The sequence below is a fragment of the Anabrus simplex genome, chromosome 11 (assembly GCF_040414725.1).
Source record: "Anabrus simplex isolate iqAnaSimp1 chromosome 11, ASM4041472v1, whole genome shotgun sequence".
NCBI classification, from domain to species: domain Eukaryota; kingdom Metazoa; phylum Arthropoda; class Insecta; order Orthoptera; family Tettigoniidae; genus Anabrus; species Anabrus simplex.
Window position 1 is genome coordinate 22,037,107 of NC_090275.1, and position 22,459 is coordinate 22,059,565.

The 22,459-nt window shown below is 40.4% G+C and overlaps 1 protein-coding gene across 1 annotated transcript in view; it reads right to left on the reverse strand.

Moving 5' to 3' along the window:
• Nucleotides 1-22,459, reverse strand: part of Rh50 (Rhesus blood group-associated glycoprotein Rh50) — a 157,007-nt gene that overhangs the window by 6,121 nt on the left and 128,427 nt on the right. Inside the window, exons 5-8 of the mRNA XM_067155783.2 lie at nucleotides 15,141-15,297; nucleotides 12,009-12,172; nucleotides 5,379-5,516; nucleotides 4,186-4,501 (exon numbers count right to left, since the gene is read on the reverse strand). Of these exons, the coding sequence (XP_067011884.2) occupies nucleotides 4,186-4,501; nucleotides 5,379-5,516; nucleotides 12,009-12,172; nucleotides 15,141-15,297 (775 nt within the window). The remainder of the gene's footprint in view (nucleotides 1-4,185; nucleotides 4,502-5,378; nucleotides 5,517-12,008; nucleotides 12,173-15,140; nucleotides 15,298-22,459) is intronic.

The window sequence follows — 22,459 nt, forward strand, 5'->3', positions numbered from 1 at the left end:
GGACACCGTTCATTTGCTAACGACATCTTGACATCTTCTACGTCCACCATTTTCGTCAGTAATTACATCTTATATCGGTTTAAAGAGCAAAATAAAAGTGTAATGAGCTGGTCTGCTTCGTCTTTCATTAAGATTCAAGCAACTCCACTGCGCTTCTCTTCCAAAGCCCACTTGTGAATTCTCTTTTCATTCAGGTTGTATGTCCTTCCATTAGCAAACACAAAAATCACTTATTTCTCTGGAAACACCAAGGATATCCAAGTACGGCCTCTTCCAGTAAACGACAAGTTCCGCAAAGTTTGTACGTGATAAGAGAAGGAAATGAGTTAGTAAATTCCTATTAGAGATAAGAGAAAAATGTAATAAAACCAACTCTCGATTTCCACTTAATTGAGGTGGAAGTTTTAGGGCATGCTACCATCCAGCCCAGTTAATGAAATCACTTGAACCGATTTCTTGGTTCAAACAAATCCACTCGTCTCCCAGGTAATGCTTTGGTAAATAATTAAACGGAGAACCCGGATGTTTAGGCTGTAATTAGCGTCGAGATGCATAATAAGCTTGCAAAGACTTGGAAATCGAATGCTGCAAATCATGCTGTTAAACCTAGAGCAACGACGAACGTTCTTGATAGTGAGATTAACAAAGGTGAGCAAGCAGAATTAAGTAAAGGAAGCTAGCAATTTACTTTGCGAATTTATATGTCCATACAAATAACACCACATCTCATCAGAAAAAAGCGCTAATTCAGGATTACATTCACCACTGTTGACAGACTGAAGAAACCAATTGCAATAATGTTTTTGCATTTTCTGTGCTAAAATTTGCGCTATTGTGACTTCTGTAAGGTTTAAATTTTTAGTTTTCTTGCCGTCTGCCACGTTAAAGAATATGAAACTTCACTTTTCTCACCGAGTTTCCTGAAATATTATTGGGGGCATCGTTCAAGTCTTTCACAAATATCTTGACATTTTTGGTCAGTTAAATCAATCGGTTGTGTAACTAGATATTTGTTTAGGAATGAGCACATGGTTTTGAATTTATTCACAATTTTCGTAAGTCCGTAACCTGTTGGCACTCGTGCACCAGGATATTCATCAGTAGAGTCCGGATTTTTAGACAGTAATAGGTTAGAATGCAAACTTATTGAAGCATGTAACAAGTACGGTATAGTCTACCCTACGCAACAGTTATGTTATGAGGCTTGCATACACTATAGGGGTACGGCCCATCAGAACCCCTAGGATTTATGTTACTCTTGCGACATAACGAAATAAGGGACTAGAAGATATTTCTTAATAACCAAATTAGTTTGCATTATAAATTATTACTGCCTAGAAACTCGTAGTCTATATTGATCAGAGAATTTTATTCTCACTCTTCCAGTACATTCGTGCTTTAAAAACGGATAACACACATGCAAATGCGGCGTTAAAGCTTTAATTCAGAAGCTATGGAACACACTGAATCGATCAATTACTACTGTATATGAAGCTATTACACTGTACGCTGTACGGAGGCTTATCGCAGACTAGCTGAGACCATGACATCACTGGGAGAGCTGTATGACTCATCCACTCGCTCAGACACGGCATATTACGCAGCTGTGAGCTAGCATCCGAGAGATGGTGGGTTCGAATCTCACAGTCGGCAGCCCTGAAGATGGTTTTCCGTGGTTTCCCATTTTCACACCAGGCAAATGTTGGGGATGTACCTTAATTAAGGTCAAGGCCGCTACCTTCCGAACCCTAGCCTTTCCCGATCCTTCCGTCGCCGAAAACCTTCCATGTGTTAGTACGACATTAAACCTGTAAGACAAAGAAAAGAAAAGGAAATAAAATATAAAATAAAAAAGACACGGTATAATCGGAAACTCGACTGCATGCTGCCTACAGTATGAATGGCTCATACGGTTGAGGTGCTCGCCTCCTGAACCCAACTTGGCCGGTTCGCTCCTGGCTCAGTCCGGTGGTATTTGAAGGTGCTCAAATAGGACAGCCTCGTGACGGTAAATTTAATGGCACATAAAAGAACTCCTGCGGGACTAAATTCCGGCACCTCGGCGTCTCCGAAAACCATTAAAGTAGTTAGTGGGACGTAAAGCCAATAACATTATTACAGTAATACTTGTCCTCAGTGGAGACCCAAGGGAATGAAATTTCTTCCGCTGTATACAGCATTTCAGTTCTGAAGGTGGTTAAAAATTAACATAGCTCAGTTAGATAATCCAGAAGTATATTTTTATGATTTTGTGTGCTAGTAGATACAATAATGGCTCTAACACTAGTTCGTCAGCTCTAACACAGATATGTTCTTGCTTAGGAATTCCTCACAGTGCACAATAGTTCAGTACATACTCTTATTTAATACACATTACATGTTTTATAGAAGTAACACCAACAGTAATACTGTACAGCAGTCATTTCCTTCTTCCAGTAATCCAGATTTGTACGCTGGATACACGGTTCTCAATTAAAATACGAGCACGGCAAATAATATCGAAAAATTCCGTGTCATTTTTCGTTAGCGAAGTAGACGGACTGAATGTTCTTCACGGCTGATAGGGCACGTCAGTAGGACTTCACGTTACACAAACCATCTTCTTAGTCGTCTTCATTCTCGTCTTCACCACCATCAATTTCTGTTTCTCTTTCTTGGAGGTGATGAATAACGAACTCTTCGATGTTCTCTAACGCCGCCTCTGTCTCAACTTCTAGATCAATGGTCATGTAATCTTCTGCACTGGCATTACCCTAATTACATTGTTCGAGTGTTTGTTGTGGAAATCAGTATCTCAGCCATCTTAGAGGTCCATTTGGAGTACACATGTTGTGAAAAGGGCTAGGAATGTAATTTACATATTTTTCCGTTATAGTAGCAAAATTTTCTTCCGTTTTCACGTCAGACAGGTACCGCTAAATACAGGTAAACTAGCATGAATATATCATTCAACAGACTGGTTTGATGCAGCTCTCCATGCCACCCTATCATGTGCTAACCTTTTCATTTCCATGTAACTGCTGCAACGTACATCTGCTCTAATCTGCTTGTCTTATTCATACCTTGGTCTACCGCTACCGTTCTTACCGCCTGCACTCTCCTCAAATACCAACGGTACAAGTCCTGGGTGTTTAAAGCTGTATGTTGTAATTCTATCTCTTCTTGGGTTCAAATTTAGCCAATTCGATTCATTATCTCTTCATTCGTAATTTGATTGATCTATCCACCTCACCTTGAGCATTCTACTGTAACACCACATTTCAAAAGCTTCTGTTCACTCTCTTTCTGAGCTTTCACTTCCATACAGTGCCGCGCTCCAGACGAGAGTCTCCAAAAACATCTTTCTAATTCCTATACCCATGTTCGAGATGAGAAAATTTCTTTTCTTAAGAAAGCTCTTCCTTGCTTGTGCTAGTCTGCATTTGATGTCCTCCTTTCTTCTGCCATCGTTAGTTATTTTACTACCCTACGCAAGTAACAATATTCATCTACTTCCTTTAATACCTTATTTCCTAATCTAATATTTACTGCATCACCTGACTTCGTTCGACTGCACTCCATTACTTTTGTTTTGCACTGACTTATTTTCGTCTTGTATTCCTTACCCAAGACTCTGTCCATACCATTCAGCAACTTCTCCAGATCTTCTGCAGTCTCAGATAGAATAACAAATATAATAGCGAAGTCTCACATGAATGAAATGAAAACCTGCAACCTGTTTTCCAGGCATTGACAAGGTCAGAGATGGAATGAATGAAGCCCCCATCTTGCGGCGAGGATAGGAATTGTGCCGGCTGTCGAAGCCTGTCCCACACCTCTGGAGCAATGATTAATGACTGACAGATGAAATGAAATATTGGAGAGTGTTGCTGGAATGAAAGATGACAGGGAAAACCGGAGTACGCGGAGAAAAACCCGTTCCGCCTGCGCTTTTTCCAGCACAAATCTCACATGGAGTGACCGGGATTTGAACCACGGAACCCAGCGGTGAGAGGCTGACGAGCTGCCGCCTGAGCCACGGAGGCTTCAATCTCACTTGAATATTAAACCATAATTCACGGGACCGAAAAAATTCCGATATTGACAGTTTTTTTGATCATAAAGATTCCGTTAAAGGCAGGTTTTACTATATTATTATCCCACAACCTATATACTGAATGCTAATTTGTAGAAGTTGAGTCTTACCTGTGACTGCTCCGCTCACGATGGCCAGTACGAATGAGATAAGGAGTGCAAGCAGCTGGTAGCCTGCTTGTGCTGAAGCACTGCGGTTGTCACCCGGCTCCAAACCTGGCAGTAGGTCCTGGCACTCGATGAGCTCTGAAGAATTGTCGGGCGGTGAGCGAGCTGGAAACTGCTGGTACAGACTACAGAGATACGTATCCTCTGAAGCTACACCAGCCATGAGAGCGCCAATAATTCCCGCCAGAATCCCGGGCATCCCATGCAGGTTGTTCACACCACAGGTATCGTGCAGCCGTAAGTGTTGTAACAGGAAGGGCTGGGGGTAGATAACAAAGAACACAGTTAGAAAGAGAACCGTTTTTTGTGGAATGCAGTGGCAGTTTGTGTCCTCTGAAGCTAAGCCAGCCATGAGAGCAGCAATAGCTCCCTCCGGAATCTGGACCAAGGGCTGAGAACAGACAACCATTCACACAGTTGAACTGTTGATGCCGGGTGTAATAATGGTTCATTTCATCGGAATCTAGTTCAGCCATGAATAGCTCACAACAAAATATTCGGCATGACATGAAGGTGAATTTCTTGTAGCTACAAGTGTTACAGTAGGAAGGTTTTTGCACGAAATAACGGATACACACTTACAAGGGAAGGGAGCGAACTGAGGAATCACTGATCTTACGTAAATTTTTCACACACGTTAAATGAGCCAAGAATAACACAACGGAAATTAACTCATGCGACCTACAAAAAGCATTAAGCGTTAAATATATAGGTAGGACATATAACTAGAAACATGCTTAGAAAATGAATTACTGTGCAGACTGCAGGAAATTCCAAGGCCAGTTTCGTCTTATAACTGTCAATAATTCGATTTAGTGCAAGCTGTTCACATCACAGATGTTGGACAGGAAAAAGTCTGGGGAGAATAACAATGTGTACACTGAGAAATGCACTGTTGGTAGAGATGGTAGGAATTTGTGACCTTTACGGCCGGATCCGTCATGAATTCAGATGGACAAGATTCATATTTAGAAAGAGAGAAATTTATAGAGATGAAAATTGTATGATACCATAAAACGTTCTTGTTTGTATATAAGACGGTGGTGATGCAGGGGATAGTGACTGCGAAATATCTCTAGAAGAGAAGGAATGGTTAGCCATTAACATTTAGAATAAAACTGAGAAGTGAATCTTACCTGTAAGTAGCGGTATCCGAAGACAGAGAGAGCGCCTGCTATGATGCCGACTGCCAATGCTCCGTAGGGCTGCACCATCATATCAGCGGCTGTGCCGATAGCAACTCCCCCAGCCAGAGTAGCGTTCTGAATGTGAACCTGAGGAAGAAGCGAATAAATCACATCGACAGAAAATATCAAACTGGTATAACGTGGAGGTCAATGATATCGATTTAGACTCGACTACATCTCACTTAAGCAGCGGGGATAATAGGTAACTGAAGTAAAGCAATGGGTTGTCATATGACGTAATTGATTGGAGGTATGAATTCCTGTGAAATTCTCCTTCAATCATCTTAACAGCAGTCGAAGAGGTGATAGTGAGCTTCTCCACGGTTTGAGTGTGTTCTAAGGGGTTCAAATTGTTGCATTCGTTAATTCTGGGATCGAATCGGCAAGGTGAAATCTTGAGATATGTAAAGATCACCGTATGCCTTCACTTTTATAAAGAAGCATTATTATGTAATCATGAGTGTTATGACAGCTATGACGTAAAAACGCGCCATGACACACTAGCTATGATCGAGTGAGTTAGGACTGCGCAGCCCTGGTTTCCATCGTTTCCCATTTTCACACCAGGCAAATGCTGTCTGTGGCTGCACCTTAATTAAGCCCACGGCCGATACCTTTCTAATCCTAGCCCTTTTCCACTCTCCCTTCACCGAAAACCTTATAAGTGTTAGTGCGACATAAACGAGTAGGAAGAAAAATACCACTAGCTATCGTAGAAGAGATGAAGCCTGTTGACCTACAGCAGAGCCGCACAGGATTCTTGCACGCGTGAAGCGCACTGTGGAAGTGTGCAAAGTGGCTGTGTAGAACTGCACTCCCCGCCTTGCTGTAGGGGGTCGAGTGATGCAGAGTGGGCTTCGGCCCACAAGAGGCTCCGGCTGGTCCGTGGTCCGACAACTCTGCACTCCGATGGACTAACCGAGCAGAGGAGGGTGGCCACGGCTCTACCGTGGTCCGGCAGTTCTGAATTCCGACCGTCCAACCGAGCAGAGGAGGGGTGGCCGGCCACGGCTCTATCGTTCTTCTACATCTCTGTATTCGGAGACGTAGAGTGGTTGGTCCCCACCGTCGGATGTCCTGAGAATGGTTTCCCGTGGTTTTCCATTCTCCTGCACTAAGGCGAATGCCGGGACAATTCCTTGTATAATCCACGGCCGCCAATACTTCTCCGAACATTTCCTTCTCCGATACAAATCTTCTGGCCTGAGAGACGGCGTTGCCGTCTAGGAGGCCTGCCACCCCCTTCAGAGGAGGAATGAAAACATTTAAGAGTAGTAGTAGTTGCTGTAGCAAGTATATCATCTGTCTCTCCCATTCCCCTCCAACTGTCGATGCGTTCTCTCGCGCTACTTACGTATTTTCCCCAATGCTTATGTAGTTACATGAATGCACCAAGAGATGTCATCAGTTTCATAACTGATAGAAAATAAATGGCAACCATACAATTTTCCACTTTTTAAAATCTACGTAAAATATAGAGAATTACACAAATTGAAATACGAAAGTTCCTATGCAGTTCATGGTTTAAATGAATTTCTTCTGCTGCAAGAAAGTTAGAAAATGTCAGGCATTATAGTCAGAGGACCAAACATAAAATTCTGATTTTTATTAAACTGAATAGAAACTTGCAATGACAATATTGTAAAATCATCTGTTCCAAAAAACAAAAAAAACAAGCACATTTTCACCGTATAAAGTTGGTACTGAAAGTTTTATCATTTATGCTATATTATGTTTGTTTAAACTATTCTGCTAATGTCGGGAAATTCCGCCTTACAGGCAATATTAAAATGCTTTTAAGGTTCACATAAGATAAAATTGATTGATAGCTCGCCTTGGTACATTTTAGAGCAGATATAAAATGCGCGTGTACGTTTTGTTCTCTACACGGAAAAGCATAAACTCATGGTTATACTTTTGTACTTAGAAGACTAGAGAGCGAGTACAGATTACAGTATTTCGTTGTTCCCCTCTGAATAGCAGGAGGTACAGATAAATGCACACTTTGATTACACCCACAGATAGAGTTCCGATAGATGGAAAGATAAAGAGTGAATCCGACAAAATAATAGTAAGGTTAATGAAATGTGAGAATATGAAAGACATTTTTGGTCTCGCAAGAACAGTAATATTAATAACAATAATAATAAGACAGAGATGATCATGGACACAATGAGCAAACGCAGGGATCACTTACGACGGACCAACGACTTTCGGTGGACAAAACACATTTTAAATAATTTTGACTCGAAACGAAAGACAACAGTTCCCTCGGTAAGTTAACGTCAAGAAAGACCTCGAAGGAATGGGCCTACGACCAGATGACACGCAGACTTTTGGGACTTTCGAGATGTGAAGTGGACAACTGATGCAAAGTGGTCGGATGAGCGTCATGCTCGACACAGCGAGCTAATGAAAACTTAATGGATCAATGAAATATTGAGTCAACGCCAGAATGTATAATGAAACTTATCGTGATCCCTAGTTGGCCGATTAGTGAAAAATAAAATAATAATAATAATAATATTTTTTACAAGTTGCACTACGTCGCACCGACACAGATACGTCTTAAAGCGACGATGGGACGAAAGGCTAAGAGTGAGAAGGAAGTGTCCGTGGCCTTAATGAAGGTGCAGCCCCAGCATTTTACTGGTGTGAGCATGGGAAACCACAGAAAACAATCTTCAGGGCTGCCAAGAGAGGGGTGCGAACCCACTATCTCCCGGATCCAAGCTCACAGCTGCGCGCCTCTAACCTCACGGTCAACTTGCCAGGTATTATTATTATCATCATCATTATCATCATTAGCCAGTCCTGTAGTGTAGAGGTAGCGTGCCTGTCTCTTACACGAAGGCCATGGGTTCGTTTCCCGGCCAGATCAGGGATTTTGAGAATGTACATGTCCAGAAACATGGAACCATGCCTTGGCAGACATAAACAGTAGCTGCGGATCCTAATTTCCATTGTAAACACTTTCACCGAACTTTATTCTTGTGGTGAAATCTGTCTGATAAAGTTCCTGCACAAACCTTATTTTATATGGTCGAAATTACAGCAGTCTGGTCGCTTTGTGAGCCGACCCGGTAGAAACATCAGTTTCCTACCCTAGACGATTAAGTGATTTTCTGGGACTTGCTTCTAACCTCACCCAAATATCCCCAAGTTTATCTTCAGTTTACACATGCCAGTTCCACTTCCTCTATTCTTCACAAACGTGAACTTGCTGTATGCCAGTTTGAATAGCTATTCGTAATGTGTTTACTTTGGTAACTGATGTTTTGTAATTTAAACTGTTTTATTAGAATAATTGCGAACAAATCTTCTTTTTCTACCGCTTTTCCCACATCTGTTGGGTCGGGGGTGCGAACTGTATAGCACATGTGGATTTCGCCATGTTTTATGGCCGGATACCCTTCCTGTCGCGAACCTTATGTGGAGGGATGTAATCACTATTTCTGTGGTGGTTGGTAATGTGGTGTGTTGTCTGAATGTGAAGAAGAGAGTGTTGGGACAAGATTAAAATTCCTGACGCGGCCAGGAATCGAACCCAGCACCCACTGAACCGAAGGCCTCAACACTGACCATTCAGCCAAGGAGTTGGATAGTTTAGAACAAATGCTACCCCACGAAATAATTTTGAGCGCTGCTGTACGTCTTGAAACAGAACACACTGCCTAATCTGTACAAGATTATATTTCAGAAATTGTTCACACGTACAAGCTATCCCCGCAGTGACTGGTTGTATAGCATCGGTCATACCTCAGCCACTCTAAAATCGTGAGCCATCCTGATCAGTAGAAAACTGAACATTTGATTGTGTTTCCTTATTACGAGGAGCACAGCTCTTTAGGGTGGATTTTTATTTGTTTTGGCAGCTCTGTGTCGAGAACTCGTTCCATTTTATTGAAAGCTTTTCGTAATAATTCATCTGGTGACAGTACTTCTCTCTCGCGGCCAGCTGTTGCACTGCCGCTACTGACAAGCAGCGTTTTAAAACTCTTCACGCTCCCATATTAACAGCTCTCTACTCGGCTCAGTTCTTGCAGATCACGAGAGGAAAAAAAAAAAAAAAAGTGTCTGCTAGGAGAATTTAATTTACAGTTGATTTGCTAATAACAGAGTCGGTGGAAGCTGCCCACCTAGTAGTGTGCTCTAGAGCTAGGTTGATGAGAGTTATGTGTATGTAGTTGAAGACGATAAACGTATAAGGACCGGGCGAGTTGGCCGTGCGCGTAGAGGCGCGCGGTTGTAAGCTTGCATCCGGGAGATAGTAGGTTCGAATCCCACTATCGGCAGCCCTGAAGTTGGTTTTCCGTGGTTTCCCATTTTCACACCAGGCAAATGCTGGGGCTGTACCTTAATTAAGGCCACAGCCGCTTCCTTCCAACTCCTAGGCCTTTCCTATCCCATCGTCGCCATAAGACCTATCTGTGTCGGTGCGACGTAAAGCCCCTAGCAAAAAAAAAAACAACGTATAAGGTCATGCATGTGTTTGAAACTTAAATATATATTTAAAAAAGCCGATGTTTCTGCCACAAACCTTAAATACATACTTCAGAGATGTATGAACATTAGCAGTGAGACATTATCTTTCTTCACGAAGGCGAGCTCACTGCTCTGAAGTATTAAATAAATATAGCGTAGTGTTTAAATATCATTTCGGCGATTTATCTCATTCGCCACGCTTTGAATATTGACAAATCCAATTTAAAGTTCGTGTCTGTTTCAACTAATCACGGTCTACTAACAGTGAAATATTATCGAAATTAGATTATCGCACCTGATAGGCAACTGTTTGGAAATTATCGAAGGTGATTCACAATTCTTTCCGATTTCTAACCTAAAGCGTAGTATTTAGAAGGCAGTATATATCATATATCATAATAATACGGTGGCATGATAAAGAGATTTTCAGAAGCTACGTTATCACATTGGTGTGCAATAGATTAAATTAAATAATAATATATAGAATACCTATGTTGTTTCCGTGTTATTAATATTGTTTATCACACTTTTCATTAAATAAATAGTCTTACGAGATACAACATGTGGTTTCATCTTGTATACTCCTTATATTACCCTTGATAAACGAAGACCTACTACTCCAAAGGGGCTTAATGCCATTTTTAAAAAGACAACATAATATACAATGTATTACAGCCTTGTACGAACTAAAATGGGTATGTACAAATATGACGGAATGAGTTGGAATCAACTCCAATTGATGGGGCAAGTCCAAATCTATTACCTTGATTTTTCCAAAGGAGGTAACTCCGAGCTACTCCTTTCTTCTATTGTATCTGTGGAGCGATAACTATTGTCTTGATCTTCATGTACATATTCATGTTTGGAAATGGTGTTTTTACATCCGTAGAACACAAATACGTAGTTTAGAGCCGTTGCTTATGAACGAGACTTTGTTGTGATTGAGAAAAGGAAGAAGGCCAGGAAAGTTTTTGTTCCCAATGATCTGAAAAATACGGTAGTAATGTCTCTGCACAATCATTTAAAGTAGTGAATATGAAAGATAATTATTTACTTAATTTTCAGCTTATAGCCGGTAAGTTCTCCATTGCACATCAGAGATACACGCATCTTCTGCTTCTTGGGTCAAAATTAACATTCCTAGAGTAGTCCAGATTTAATAGACATTTAGTGAGCTAGAGGAATGGACAACTACAAGAGTGCTTAAGAAAGGAGGAACATGTGATTTCAGTAAATGTGAAATCAAAGGTCAGTGATAAATGCGCTTGTCTACTGAGAAGAGAAATTATCTCAACAGTATGACTGGAGTAACTGTCTGAAAAAAAAAATCATAAAGACTTAACATGAAGTTTGAGAATGTGAATAATTGCAAAAATAAAGTATTTTTTCTTTCAATCGATAAAGATACATGCATGCGGATTTAGCCCGATCATAATTTTTTTTTTACTTTTTGTCCAAACTTACTGCAGTTTATTTTTGCAGTAATTTAAGATGTAATTTCCAGTCAAAATTCTGGTTTCCTAAAGTGAATGATATAACCTATTTTGATAAGAAAACTCATGTATAATGTACGTTCATGAAATAAAGTTTTTGACAAAAATATGCCTTACAGCTATGGGTCATCCGAAAATCTGTGTAACGACATAGTGTATACGGAAGTGTAACCATAGCAACCGTGCATGCTATGTCTTATGACTGGCGGTCATCTGAAATTAGCAGCCGTTGATGAATGGCCATGACTGAGTGGGTATTTATGATAACTTGATTTTCACACAGGAAAATTTTACACCATTTTATTTTTGAAATACCCTAGACGTTGTTAATGACATTTAACATCTTTGGATTGATAAATATTGACATTCTCAAAATGCGTGATATTCCAATGTTGTCTTAATACTACGGATTTAGCTGGGCCTCTCCTACTGTAAAATTACTAAACATTGTTTCTGTTAACGCAAATACAGACACGACAATGCGACTATCAGTACTCGATCGAACACGTAATGCAACAAAGTTTTCAACAGAAATTCCTGAACTTTTGCAAATTAATGCGAATCTGCATGATTTTTAATGATCATTAACGAAGGGGCTTACCATGTCGAACTTGTTCTCCTTGCTGACAAGTGCGGAGACGGCGAAGGCGGTGACACAGCACGAGGCGAGGGACAGGTAGGTGTTGATGACAGCTCTGTGCTGGTCGTCACCCACGACCATAGCGCCGTTAAAACTGGGCCAAAACATCCACAGGAACACGGAGCCTGCGACAGAACATAATAATAATTTATTTTGCTATTTTGCTTTACGTCGCACCGACACAGATAGGTCTTATGGCGACGATGGGACGGGAAAGGCCTAGGAATGGGAAGGAAGCGGCCGTGGCCTTAATTAAGGTACAGCCCCAGCATTTGCCTGGCGTGAAAATGGGAAACCTCGGAAAACCATCTTCAGGGCTGCCGACAGTGGGATTCGAACCCAATAATAATAATAATAATAATAATAATAATAATAATAATAATAATAATAATTGTACCGGGAGGTACACCCCAACGCCGCGCGTTTAAATCTTGTGCCAGAAAGAACTCCTCTACTGGAGAAACCGTGAAATTGAAACTGGACCTACTTATAAATTTACTCAGAAGATGTCACTACTGTAATTTGACGTAATTTTGTTATTGTGAAGTTTCCAGTACTGTGTGAATTTCTACATGCTTTGTTTACCCTTCATCAAGAAGTTTGGACATTCTTCCATAGATGTCACTGCTGAAAACTATGATCATGCACTCTGGTGTGAAGTGAAAGAACCTTTGATTTGAAGAAGTTTTGTATTAATAAGTTTTTGTTTACTAAATTATGTTCATTCATTTTTGGGTTGGCAATATTTATCTTTTCTTTCCGCCAGTTTTGAATTTAGTCAATCACGAATTTCTGTAATTAATTTTCCGCCGATGACAGGCTTCTTCTTCGATTCTGAGTGTCACTTTTGAAGTTAACCAATAAAATCCTGTGGGTGTGTCTTGATTATTCGTGAAAAGTCTCGAACTTTCCCCGAGGGTTTATAAACTGCAGATTTTCACGTCTCTTGGCCAATTGATCGGCATCTGAACTAGTGTGTGTGTCAAGCTGGAGGCGGGAGGCGCCTTTTTCATCAGGCAGCAATACAGCGACAAGGTAATGGCCAATTAACATCTTTATTTCTTGCTAGCTCTGCAGTTTAACGCGAGGGAGAGGTCCGAAACTTTAACTATGTAACCTACTTTTCTGAAAATGTAACTTCTGCCGGCTTATGTAATAACTTCATAAAATCTTTAACTGTGAATCGGAGATAGAGAGTGATGTACCCTCTCGAGCTCCCCTTCATATTGGTTTGAGGTGACTACGTTTTGTAACTGGTTTTCTTCCTTTCCGTAAAGTCTGAATTTATTCTTATACGACTCACCTCCATAGTTTGGGAATAGCCCCTGTTTCATCGGCCTAGTGCCCTTTTAGGTTTTAAGAATTCATATCTAGGAGTGCAAGCATTCGCCTCCTTTCATTTTGTGTTCGAGCCATTTATCTACCTGCTATTTCTTTTTACACGAAGGCCCTATAGGTTGGGTACGAGATACTGTTTCAATTTGTGAGCTGGGTCATGGAAGGCCAAAAGATGTGAGATATTTTTGGTGTTGCCTTGAGTAGGCTTGAAAACTGAGAGCCTGTTAGCTCTTTTTAAAAGTAAGATTACTGAATGCCTTTTGAAGACTGGATATTGTGTGGTGGGAGCAAGCGCTCCAGGTATGGAAGGATTTCTGCCCTTGTGTAAATTTGTGTCTTTTGTAAATTTGAGCTAGGAGCTCAGAAACTGTAAAGTAAGGGCTTGAAGCCCAAGATCTGTTTATACTACTAATCTTGTCTTTGCTAGACTTGTTTATTGCTACTGGTACCTGTTACATTATTTGTTGATTTTTGAAATTCTAAAGAAAATCAATTCGTGACATTGTAGATAGACCCATTCACCGCGGCACTTTCTTTCACCTCTGCTGGTCCACGGGTAACCCCGTAATAATAATAATAATAATAATAATAATAATAATAATAATAATAATAATAATAATAATAATAATAATAATAATAATAATTTGGTGCGAAAAATTAAAACATAACATTTCGCCATTAACTTTGGATTGCCTGGCATTTGCAGACGATTTTGCTGTACTTTCAGAAAGCCTGACAGATGCAAGAACACAAATCTATCTCTTTGGAGAAGTAGCCAACAAAGCAGGCTTGAGATTCTCTATAGAAAGAAGAAAAAAATCGATTACAAACATAAAATACGTCCAAAACGTTTTGACGACACGTATTGGTCAAATAGAGAATGTAACGAAATTGAAAAACTTGGGAGAATTAATTCAAGGAAATGGTTTAGAAAAATATGCTGTAGAAGAAAGGTCATCACTAAGAATTTTTATAACAAGAAATGCTTATCTAAAAATCTTAAAATAAGGCACTACAATCTAGAATATCTTTACGCAAGAAAATGTCTAGTTTTGAATGAATATAATTTAGGTACACTGGAATTGCTAGAAAGAAGAATCATGAGAAATATCTTAGGCCCAGTGAAAGCAACAGAACATTGGAAATTAAGAGGTAATAAGGATATATACCAGAACATACAAAATATAACAGAAACAATAAGGAAAAAGGAGGTTGCTATTTTTTGGACATATGCATAGAATGTATGATAACAATTGACAAAACAGATATTCAAGTAGCTTTGGGAGAAAAGTCAACAACGAACTGGATACAAGTGGTCAAGAAAGATTTAGGAAGAAATAAAATAAGTGAAGAGGAAACTACAGAAAGAGAGACTTAAAAAGAGTGTTTTAAGAATGGAACGATTCGAAGGAAGAATGAAAAGGAAACCGGTACAAAGAGGTCTGAGGAGAGAAGAATGAAGCACACTGCAATGATGAAGAAATACTGGAAAGAACGGAAAAGTGAATTGAATTGAAGTCTGTGGCGTGCTTGTGATTGGTCTTGTGTTGCACTGTTGTTAACTACGCCAACATGACTTTTGTTTCGCAGAATGTGCATCACTTTACCGCCTCTCTTCCCTTCAAGATTACTGTTCAATATGCCTAACATGTCCATATTCGTTGGTGTGTTCCAGTGCGGGCTTTCTAGTATTTTAAGAGCATGCAGTAAAATTCAATAAAACATGTACAACAGCATTGGAGGGTGGTTACTCACCAATCATAGCGAAGAGATCTGATGTATAGCTGGCTCCTTCGAAAGCGTTTCCTTCGCCTTTTCGGATCTTTGTACCATGTCCCAGAATAAGACTGACAGTGAGGCCGAAATACGCCCCGAAGACGTGAACGTACATGGAGGCGCCCGCGTCTACAGCCTGTGTGAAGAGTACAGCTCTTAGAACAATACCACTCTGTGATAGCTGACCAATAAGGAGGGACGGGGGGTTATTGTTAGGCAGCAATAAGTTAGAATGCAAACTAATTTGGTTATTAAGAAGTGTCTCCTAGCCCGCTCCTCCATGATATAGCGAGAGTAATATAAATTCTAGGAATTCTGATGGGCCGTATCCCTAATGTTTATGCTCACCTCATAGTATAACCGTTGTGCAGGTTTATGCATACTTGTAACCCGCTTCAGTATGTTTGCATTCTAACCTATTACTGCACAGAAATCCGGGCTCTGCTTATTCCATTACTGGCCAACAAATATATCTTAAATAAATTAAAATTGGTCCCTAGATAGCAAATACGACATACCTATGTGAGGCCCGTTCTTGCTGCTAAGCAACTTATGAAAATCACCAAACAGTACAAAAACAAGTAGTAATAATGGAGATTCATCTACCTGAGTAAATAATTCATAAAACTGAGGATGTAATGCTTTTCCAACTAGGTTATTAAATACGTCACTGTTACACTTACGTCCTACCTTGTTAGTCTACAATGCTTACTAAAATGTCACCAAATTGTTCTCCTATCATCCACTGGATGCAATGTCTCTTCATTTGTGATCAGAACTCGCCTTTAACATTCCTCTGTAACTCCATATTTCAAACGCTTTTGATCTCTTTATTTATGTATTAGTTATTGTCCACATTCACGATATATACATTGACACGTTACACGCCATAGTGTCGACAGACATGTTTTTGATATCAGTGTCTCTGGAATGGGCAAATATATCGTTTCTTAAGGAAAACTTTCCTCGCTTGTACTACTGTGCATTTTATGTCGTCCTTGTGTCTGCCAAGTAAAGACTTATACCAGGGCCTCTCAGAGTGCATTCGCCGGTGCATTGCGCTGTGCAAGGTGCATAAGACGACTTCGCTAGGTTGACCGTAGTGCAGACCCCCACTCCTCGAGTTTGAGCAATATCATTGTTTCTCTCTTTCCCTGCGACTGTCTCACTTGCTCCGCCTATCTCCCCCTTCCTCACTCGCTCTGCAGGGTTCGCCATCTGAGCCGAGTTGAGCCGAGCTTAGCCGAGTCGCCCCGAGACAGAACGCTGGTCCGAACCGAGTCGAGTTGGACCGATGCACGGTGCACAGAACCTCTGAGCCTCGTTTTTCACACGTGAGATTATGGACGTTTGAGAGGCCGTGGTCTTATACTTTAGCCCGTGATATAAGTATTGGCGACATGATCGACTCCTTGCCGTTAGAATGGGAAATTTAGATTTTCATAGTTGCTGCTCCATTCTTTTGTGTTTTGCATTGAAATAGTTACGTTGCTGGGGAAAAAAAGTCGTGATGAAATCTCAACGCCGGATAGTGGGTTGTTGTGTGGCCTCCGGAGAGGCCTGGTGCAGGTCTTTCTATTTGACACACATGAGTGACCTGCACGTCTGGGTGAGTGGTGACAATGGGGCCTCAGCGAGAGGGCAAAATCCGGACCAGCATATAATCTACTCCTATCAAATAACACCAAGACGTCTGTTCAAGAATTAACGTCACCATTGGACAGACAATTCACCAATACTCTCCATATGAACACTGCGAAGAGTCTTGGAGAGTCGTGCCGAGAAATCAGCATCAAACACAAACACACCGCGGGATGCAGCCGGTGTCACAGTAGCGCACTTGCTATGGCGCAATCCTTTTAGCTCAGAGGACCGTGTTCAAATTCCTTCCCTGCCAAAGTTCCCTTACCAACACCACTTTGCAAAGCCCATTTGAATTTGAAGTCAGCAGCTGATAAAATGTCAAAGGTGCGATATACTGAATTATTTTCTACAAATTATTAATCAGTGTGACCAAACCTCTAATGCTCATCTCACTTGCCCATCCAATCCACGCAATAGTGAGAGTAAGTTTAAAAATCTAATGCGTTAACGAGTACCGTTTGCCGAGTCAACCCGAACTGCAGTGATTGTGCGGGTTCCGCGGAGTGTGTTTTTGTACTTCCTGTTGCTGTGGTTGGCCAGCAGGTGTCACACCTGAAATTTGACGTAGCAAACGTAAAACCAAAACTTAGTGTGTAACGTGTTAGGTCCGCGAGGAAAACAAAAGCTTTAGAATGTCCCACATTCTTGTGTGATGGTGATAAACGACCTACTAGTAACAAATTAAATGGACCATCTGACAACATTGCTCCGGTTATGTTAAACATTTTCAGTGGTATAATTTCTGGCCATGACTGATATTCCCTCCCCAAAGATATAGTTGCGAGCCAGTTTAAAATGTTTAAATGTTTGGTGTCAAATAATAATAATAATAATAATAATAATAATAATAATAATAATAATAATAATAATAATAATGTTTTATTTATTCTGGCAAATTTAGGGATGTACTCCCCTTTTTATACTTACCAGCCCTAGAACACTGTTAATAATTACTGATAATAATAATAATAATGTGAAAACAATAATACCAGTAATCTATATATAAAATAAGAGTTTTGACTGTACATTGCTCAGAATTTGAAAATAATAGTATTTCTGAATCGGTCATGTGCATAGTAACAAGAAAATGTACTTTTTACTTTTCCGTAATTTCTGTCTGTCTGTCTATCTGTATGTATGTGCACGCATCACGAGAAAACGGTTGAAGAGAATTTAATGAAGATCAGTATGTAAAGTCGGGGAATGAGCCGCTACAATCTAAGCTATACAGTTATATAGAATTCAATTTCCAATCAATTGTGTCTTATACATTTTTACCGCACCGGCTCTGATAACACAGATATTAATGAATTTGTAGTTTTGTTGCTAAGTCCATATCAACGCCTAGCCACGAGAAAACGGGTTAACAGAATTTAATGAAAACCGCTATATAGAGTCGGGGAATAAGAAACTACAGTCTAGGCTTAAATAATTTTATTCGCCCGAGATGAAATGGTAGTTTAGGGGAAGGCGCCAAAATTTTTTAAATTATTTAAATACCGGTACCTATGTTATTGGTGCTATCGAAAAGTAGTACATAACAAAAGTTATAGACAATACAATTTCCGATCATTTATGTTTCATTCAGTTTTACTGTACCGACTATGTTAAGAGTGGTATTTCAGAAGGCCTACAATATCGAAAGCGCATAACACCGATCAACAATAACTTTACATTGACCATTGTTTGTTGTGATGTTCTTCGTTTCTTATGGTCCCACTCAACTCCAATAGATGGGATTACTACTGCTTACCGAGCATATCAGCCCGACTGAACATTGGCGGGAAATAACTGGGGAGTTGGAACACTTTTTTCTTTAGCATGCCATTCCTCTGGTTCACGTAGCCTCCGTGGCTCAGACGGCAGCGCGTCGGCCTCTTACCACTGGTAACCGTGGTTCAAATCCCGGTCACTCCATGTGAGATTTGTGCTGGACAAAGCGGAGGCGGGACATGTTTTTCTCCGGGTACTCCGGTTTTCTCTGTCATTTTTCATTCTAGCAACACTCTCCATTCTCATTTCATAGCATCTATCAGTCATTAATGTATCACTGGGAGTGGCGACCCCATCGTACTAACAGCCTATATATATGCTTCATTTATTACATCCCTGACCCGGTCAATGACTGGAAAACAGGTTGTAGGTTTTCATTTTCATTTTCCTCTGGTTCATACATTTTCTGATACTGCAGGTACGTAACACACTGGTTCATCATAGTATTCCAGTTATTCGATCCCTACTCTGACGTGCTGTTTTGAATTAGCTGTATGCACACTTACGGCAGAGGTTCACTCAGTAGTAGTAGTAGTAGTAGTAGTAGTAGTAGTATGACCTGGTCTAGAATTACTATTTAAGCCTATTTCAAATTATAGCACCACAATTCACTAAATAACTCAAAATTCAACCCTGAAAAGAGCCGTTTCTTAAGAAAAGCTTCTTTCTCTTCACTTTTATTAAATTCTACATTAATTTAATTCCAAATTAGCAGTGAAGAGGGGGCTTCTCCTCTGGCTTGGAGGAAAAAATTGCCTCCAAATCAGATAGGTTTTTCCGTTGCCATTGTAGTGAATTGAGATTTTCCGACTCATCGGGTACTCCTCGGAAACAGATTAGTAAAAAGGCATAGTTTATGCCCTGGGACTCTCCAGTATTCTCCTTCCCCCCACTCCCCCCGCACCGCAGGAAAAAGGCGAAGAGTGTTCACGGATCAGAACTCTCTGCGACTTGGTCATTCCATCTCTGGAATTCCAGCATAGTACTGTTCGTTAAAAGTGAGAAAGTGTGTGATATTTCATTTGATGGAGTATTTCATATGAAAGTATTGCTTTTAATCGCGCCGTTCCTACTGACGTCATTGCAATGACCTATGTTCATTTCAGTTGGAAAAACCACTAAGACAGTCTTTCTAAGGATGTAAAATGGCTGGTGAAGAGTGAGTGTCCGCCATTATAATGAAAACTCCCCATCCTGGTGGTGACTGATGGTTTGGCAAGCGGGCCTATCATTACAATGAAAATTCCCTAACACAGTCTTCATATGAGAAAAGACGTTTGGTGACTTACCCGTCGCGTTTCTAGGGTAACGTTAAGAGCTATGCAATTTAGTACAATCTTGCTCACAACGTGTACACTACCTAGTCTAGAATTCTGTATACAATATGGAATTCCGTAGTGAAGCACGGGTACATCAGCTAGTAGTATTAATAAAGGTAATCACACGTGAAAAACAAATCATATCATCTATATAATACACATCGTACGTAGAGTCCATGACAATGATTAATGGGTACTATAAATACTACTAAAGAGAAAGTCTCGAAAAAATATAAATTTCTACAATATAATGAGATACCGCCTTCAGTTGAGAGGTGAAGGATTAGTAACAAGAAGAAGAAGAAGAAGAAGAAGCAGAAGAAGAAGAAGAAGAAGAAGAAGAAGAAGAAGAAGAAGAAGAAGAAGAAGATAAGACCTCTGAAAGGAAGAGGGAAATAATGATGAAGAGGAGGTAGTAGGAGGTGTTTTCAGGTCAAAACTTGATGATGATACATGCATGTTTACCTAGTATTTCGACACGGGCATGTTTAAAAGCTGAGCTGCTGGACATGCTTCTGACGTCCAAGATATTCCATTGTCGGGTTGCGGTAACGGTGAATGATTTCGTGTAGATTGTTGTTCTTATTACATGAAGGAATAAACACATGGTGCTGCAGGATCGGGTATTTTTGTTATGGTCTGTGGAGAGGAGCTTGATGCGATCACTGAGACAGTATGGTTGAGAAGTTTTAGGAATATTATGCAAAAAGCAAAGAGTATGAAGTGTGCATCGTTCTTACAGGCAAAGCCACCCGAGCCGTGTTTACGACGGTGTGGCATGGCCAGCGTAACGAAGTCCACATATGAATCTTACACAAGCATTCTGAGCACACTGTAATTTCCTACCCCATTCTACTCGTAGGTTGTTATAAACTATATCGCAATAATCAAAATGAGGTAATGCGAGTGATTCAACAAGTATTTTCTTTAGTTTAAAAGGGAAAATGAATTTGTATGGGAAATACCTAACCAGCACAATTCGACTGGAACCTTTACACAACTGCAATGACAGGTATAGTTTTTAAAGGTGTTGTTTCTCTTTTCGAGACATGCACCCACCCCAAACAAGTACTAGAGAAAATTATGGACACAATCGTTTTCAGGTGGGAAAGGTTCACGTTCTTTCAGACAAACTTAAAGATACGACCGATGTGTGGTTGAAATTTGACCAGTCCCTTGTTAATTTAATTATATTTCCGTAACCAAAATTTGTATATATAATGTAATAATAAAGAATATTACCGTCATAGTCATAAATCTTGCTGGTTACTCCCTTCTATCTGACGAGGGTTATTGATGTGCCCTGTGCTAGGTTTTCTTCTAACGTGGCAAATCCCTGATTTCTTGCTGTTTGAGTGGCAGCGTCATGCAGATTGGATCCGTAATTGGTCCCTTGGCCTGTACCTCCTTGAAACAGTGATAGATGAATGGGGGCACCAACCACTCCATCACTTACGATACATTGCCTTGTCTGCTTCCCAATACCCTCCTCCTTTCTGTTCTCATATTGACACATGCACGACTGTGGCTCAATTGGAACTGTTTCGAGACCGATGCACTTGCTGAATCTGTGGTTCGATCCTAGAGAAAGTCGTCGAGTTTCCCCTCACACATTTCAGGAATATGTCGAGTGAATTAGAATACGTTTAATATTTTATCGTGACGAGAATGTTCTTTTATTATTATTAGTATTGTTGTTATTCCGGGGACTTCGTGGAACGCAGAGGTGTAAGAAGGTGCCGGGGTGAATGGGTGGAGAGAGAAATGACCAGAAGCACTAAATTTTGAAATGTTTATTCCTTTCCTTTCTTAAATTCTAAAATTTGGTCGGTAGAAAATCTGAAAAAATAACAGTTGGATGGAATAACAATGACCTCGCCAGCTCTAATAACAACAGTGGACTTTAAGTCCAAAAGTCAGGTACAAGAACTGGATATAATTATCATCGAGATAATATATAAAGGATGAGCATATTTGCTTCACTCACTCACATTCTAGGAGACTTAGCTCCGAAAGGTCACTGTAATCCAGCCTCTAAGAGGCACAAGCTTCTTACAAAATTGTCTTACAACTTTCAAAAATATTGTTCGCAGTCACTTCTGCTCCACAGTCTGTTACACACTCGTTTATCAATAATTACACTTTAAACCGGGGCAGTGAGTGCCCATACTAAATGGCTTTAATGTAAAATTAAAAGGTTTAAGACGATTGGGCGTGATCAAAAGGCTAGGAGCCGAAACACTTGCACTCCTTTTAGAAAATCACTTAAGATCCCAGATGGACTTACGGCCCGAAGTTGTAGAGACTAAGCCTATATTACCGAGGGAATGGATGGTTCCAAAGGAAGAACTTCCTCCTGGACATTCTGAAAAGTGGACAACATGGAAGGCTCTCAATCGATTACGCTCCAGTACCACGAGATGCAAGACCAACCTACAGAAATGGGGCCTTCCTGTGGAGACAGTTTACTGCAAGTGTGGTACTAAGCAGACTAACGAACATCTTCTACTGTGTCCATCTTCTCCAGCCACTTGTACCATTAAAGATCTAATGAGAGCAACT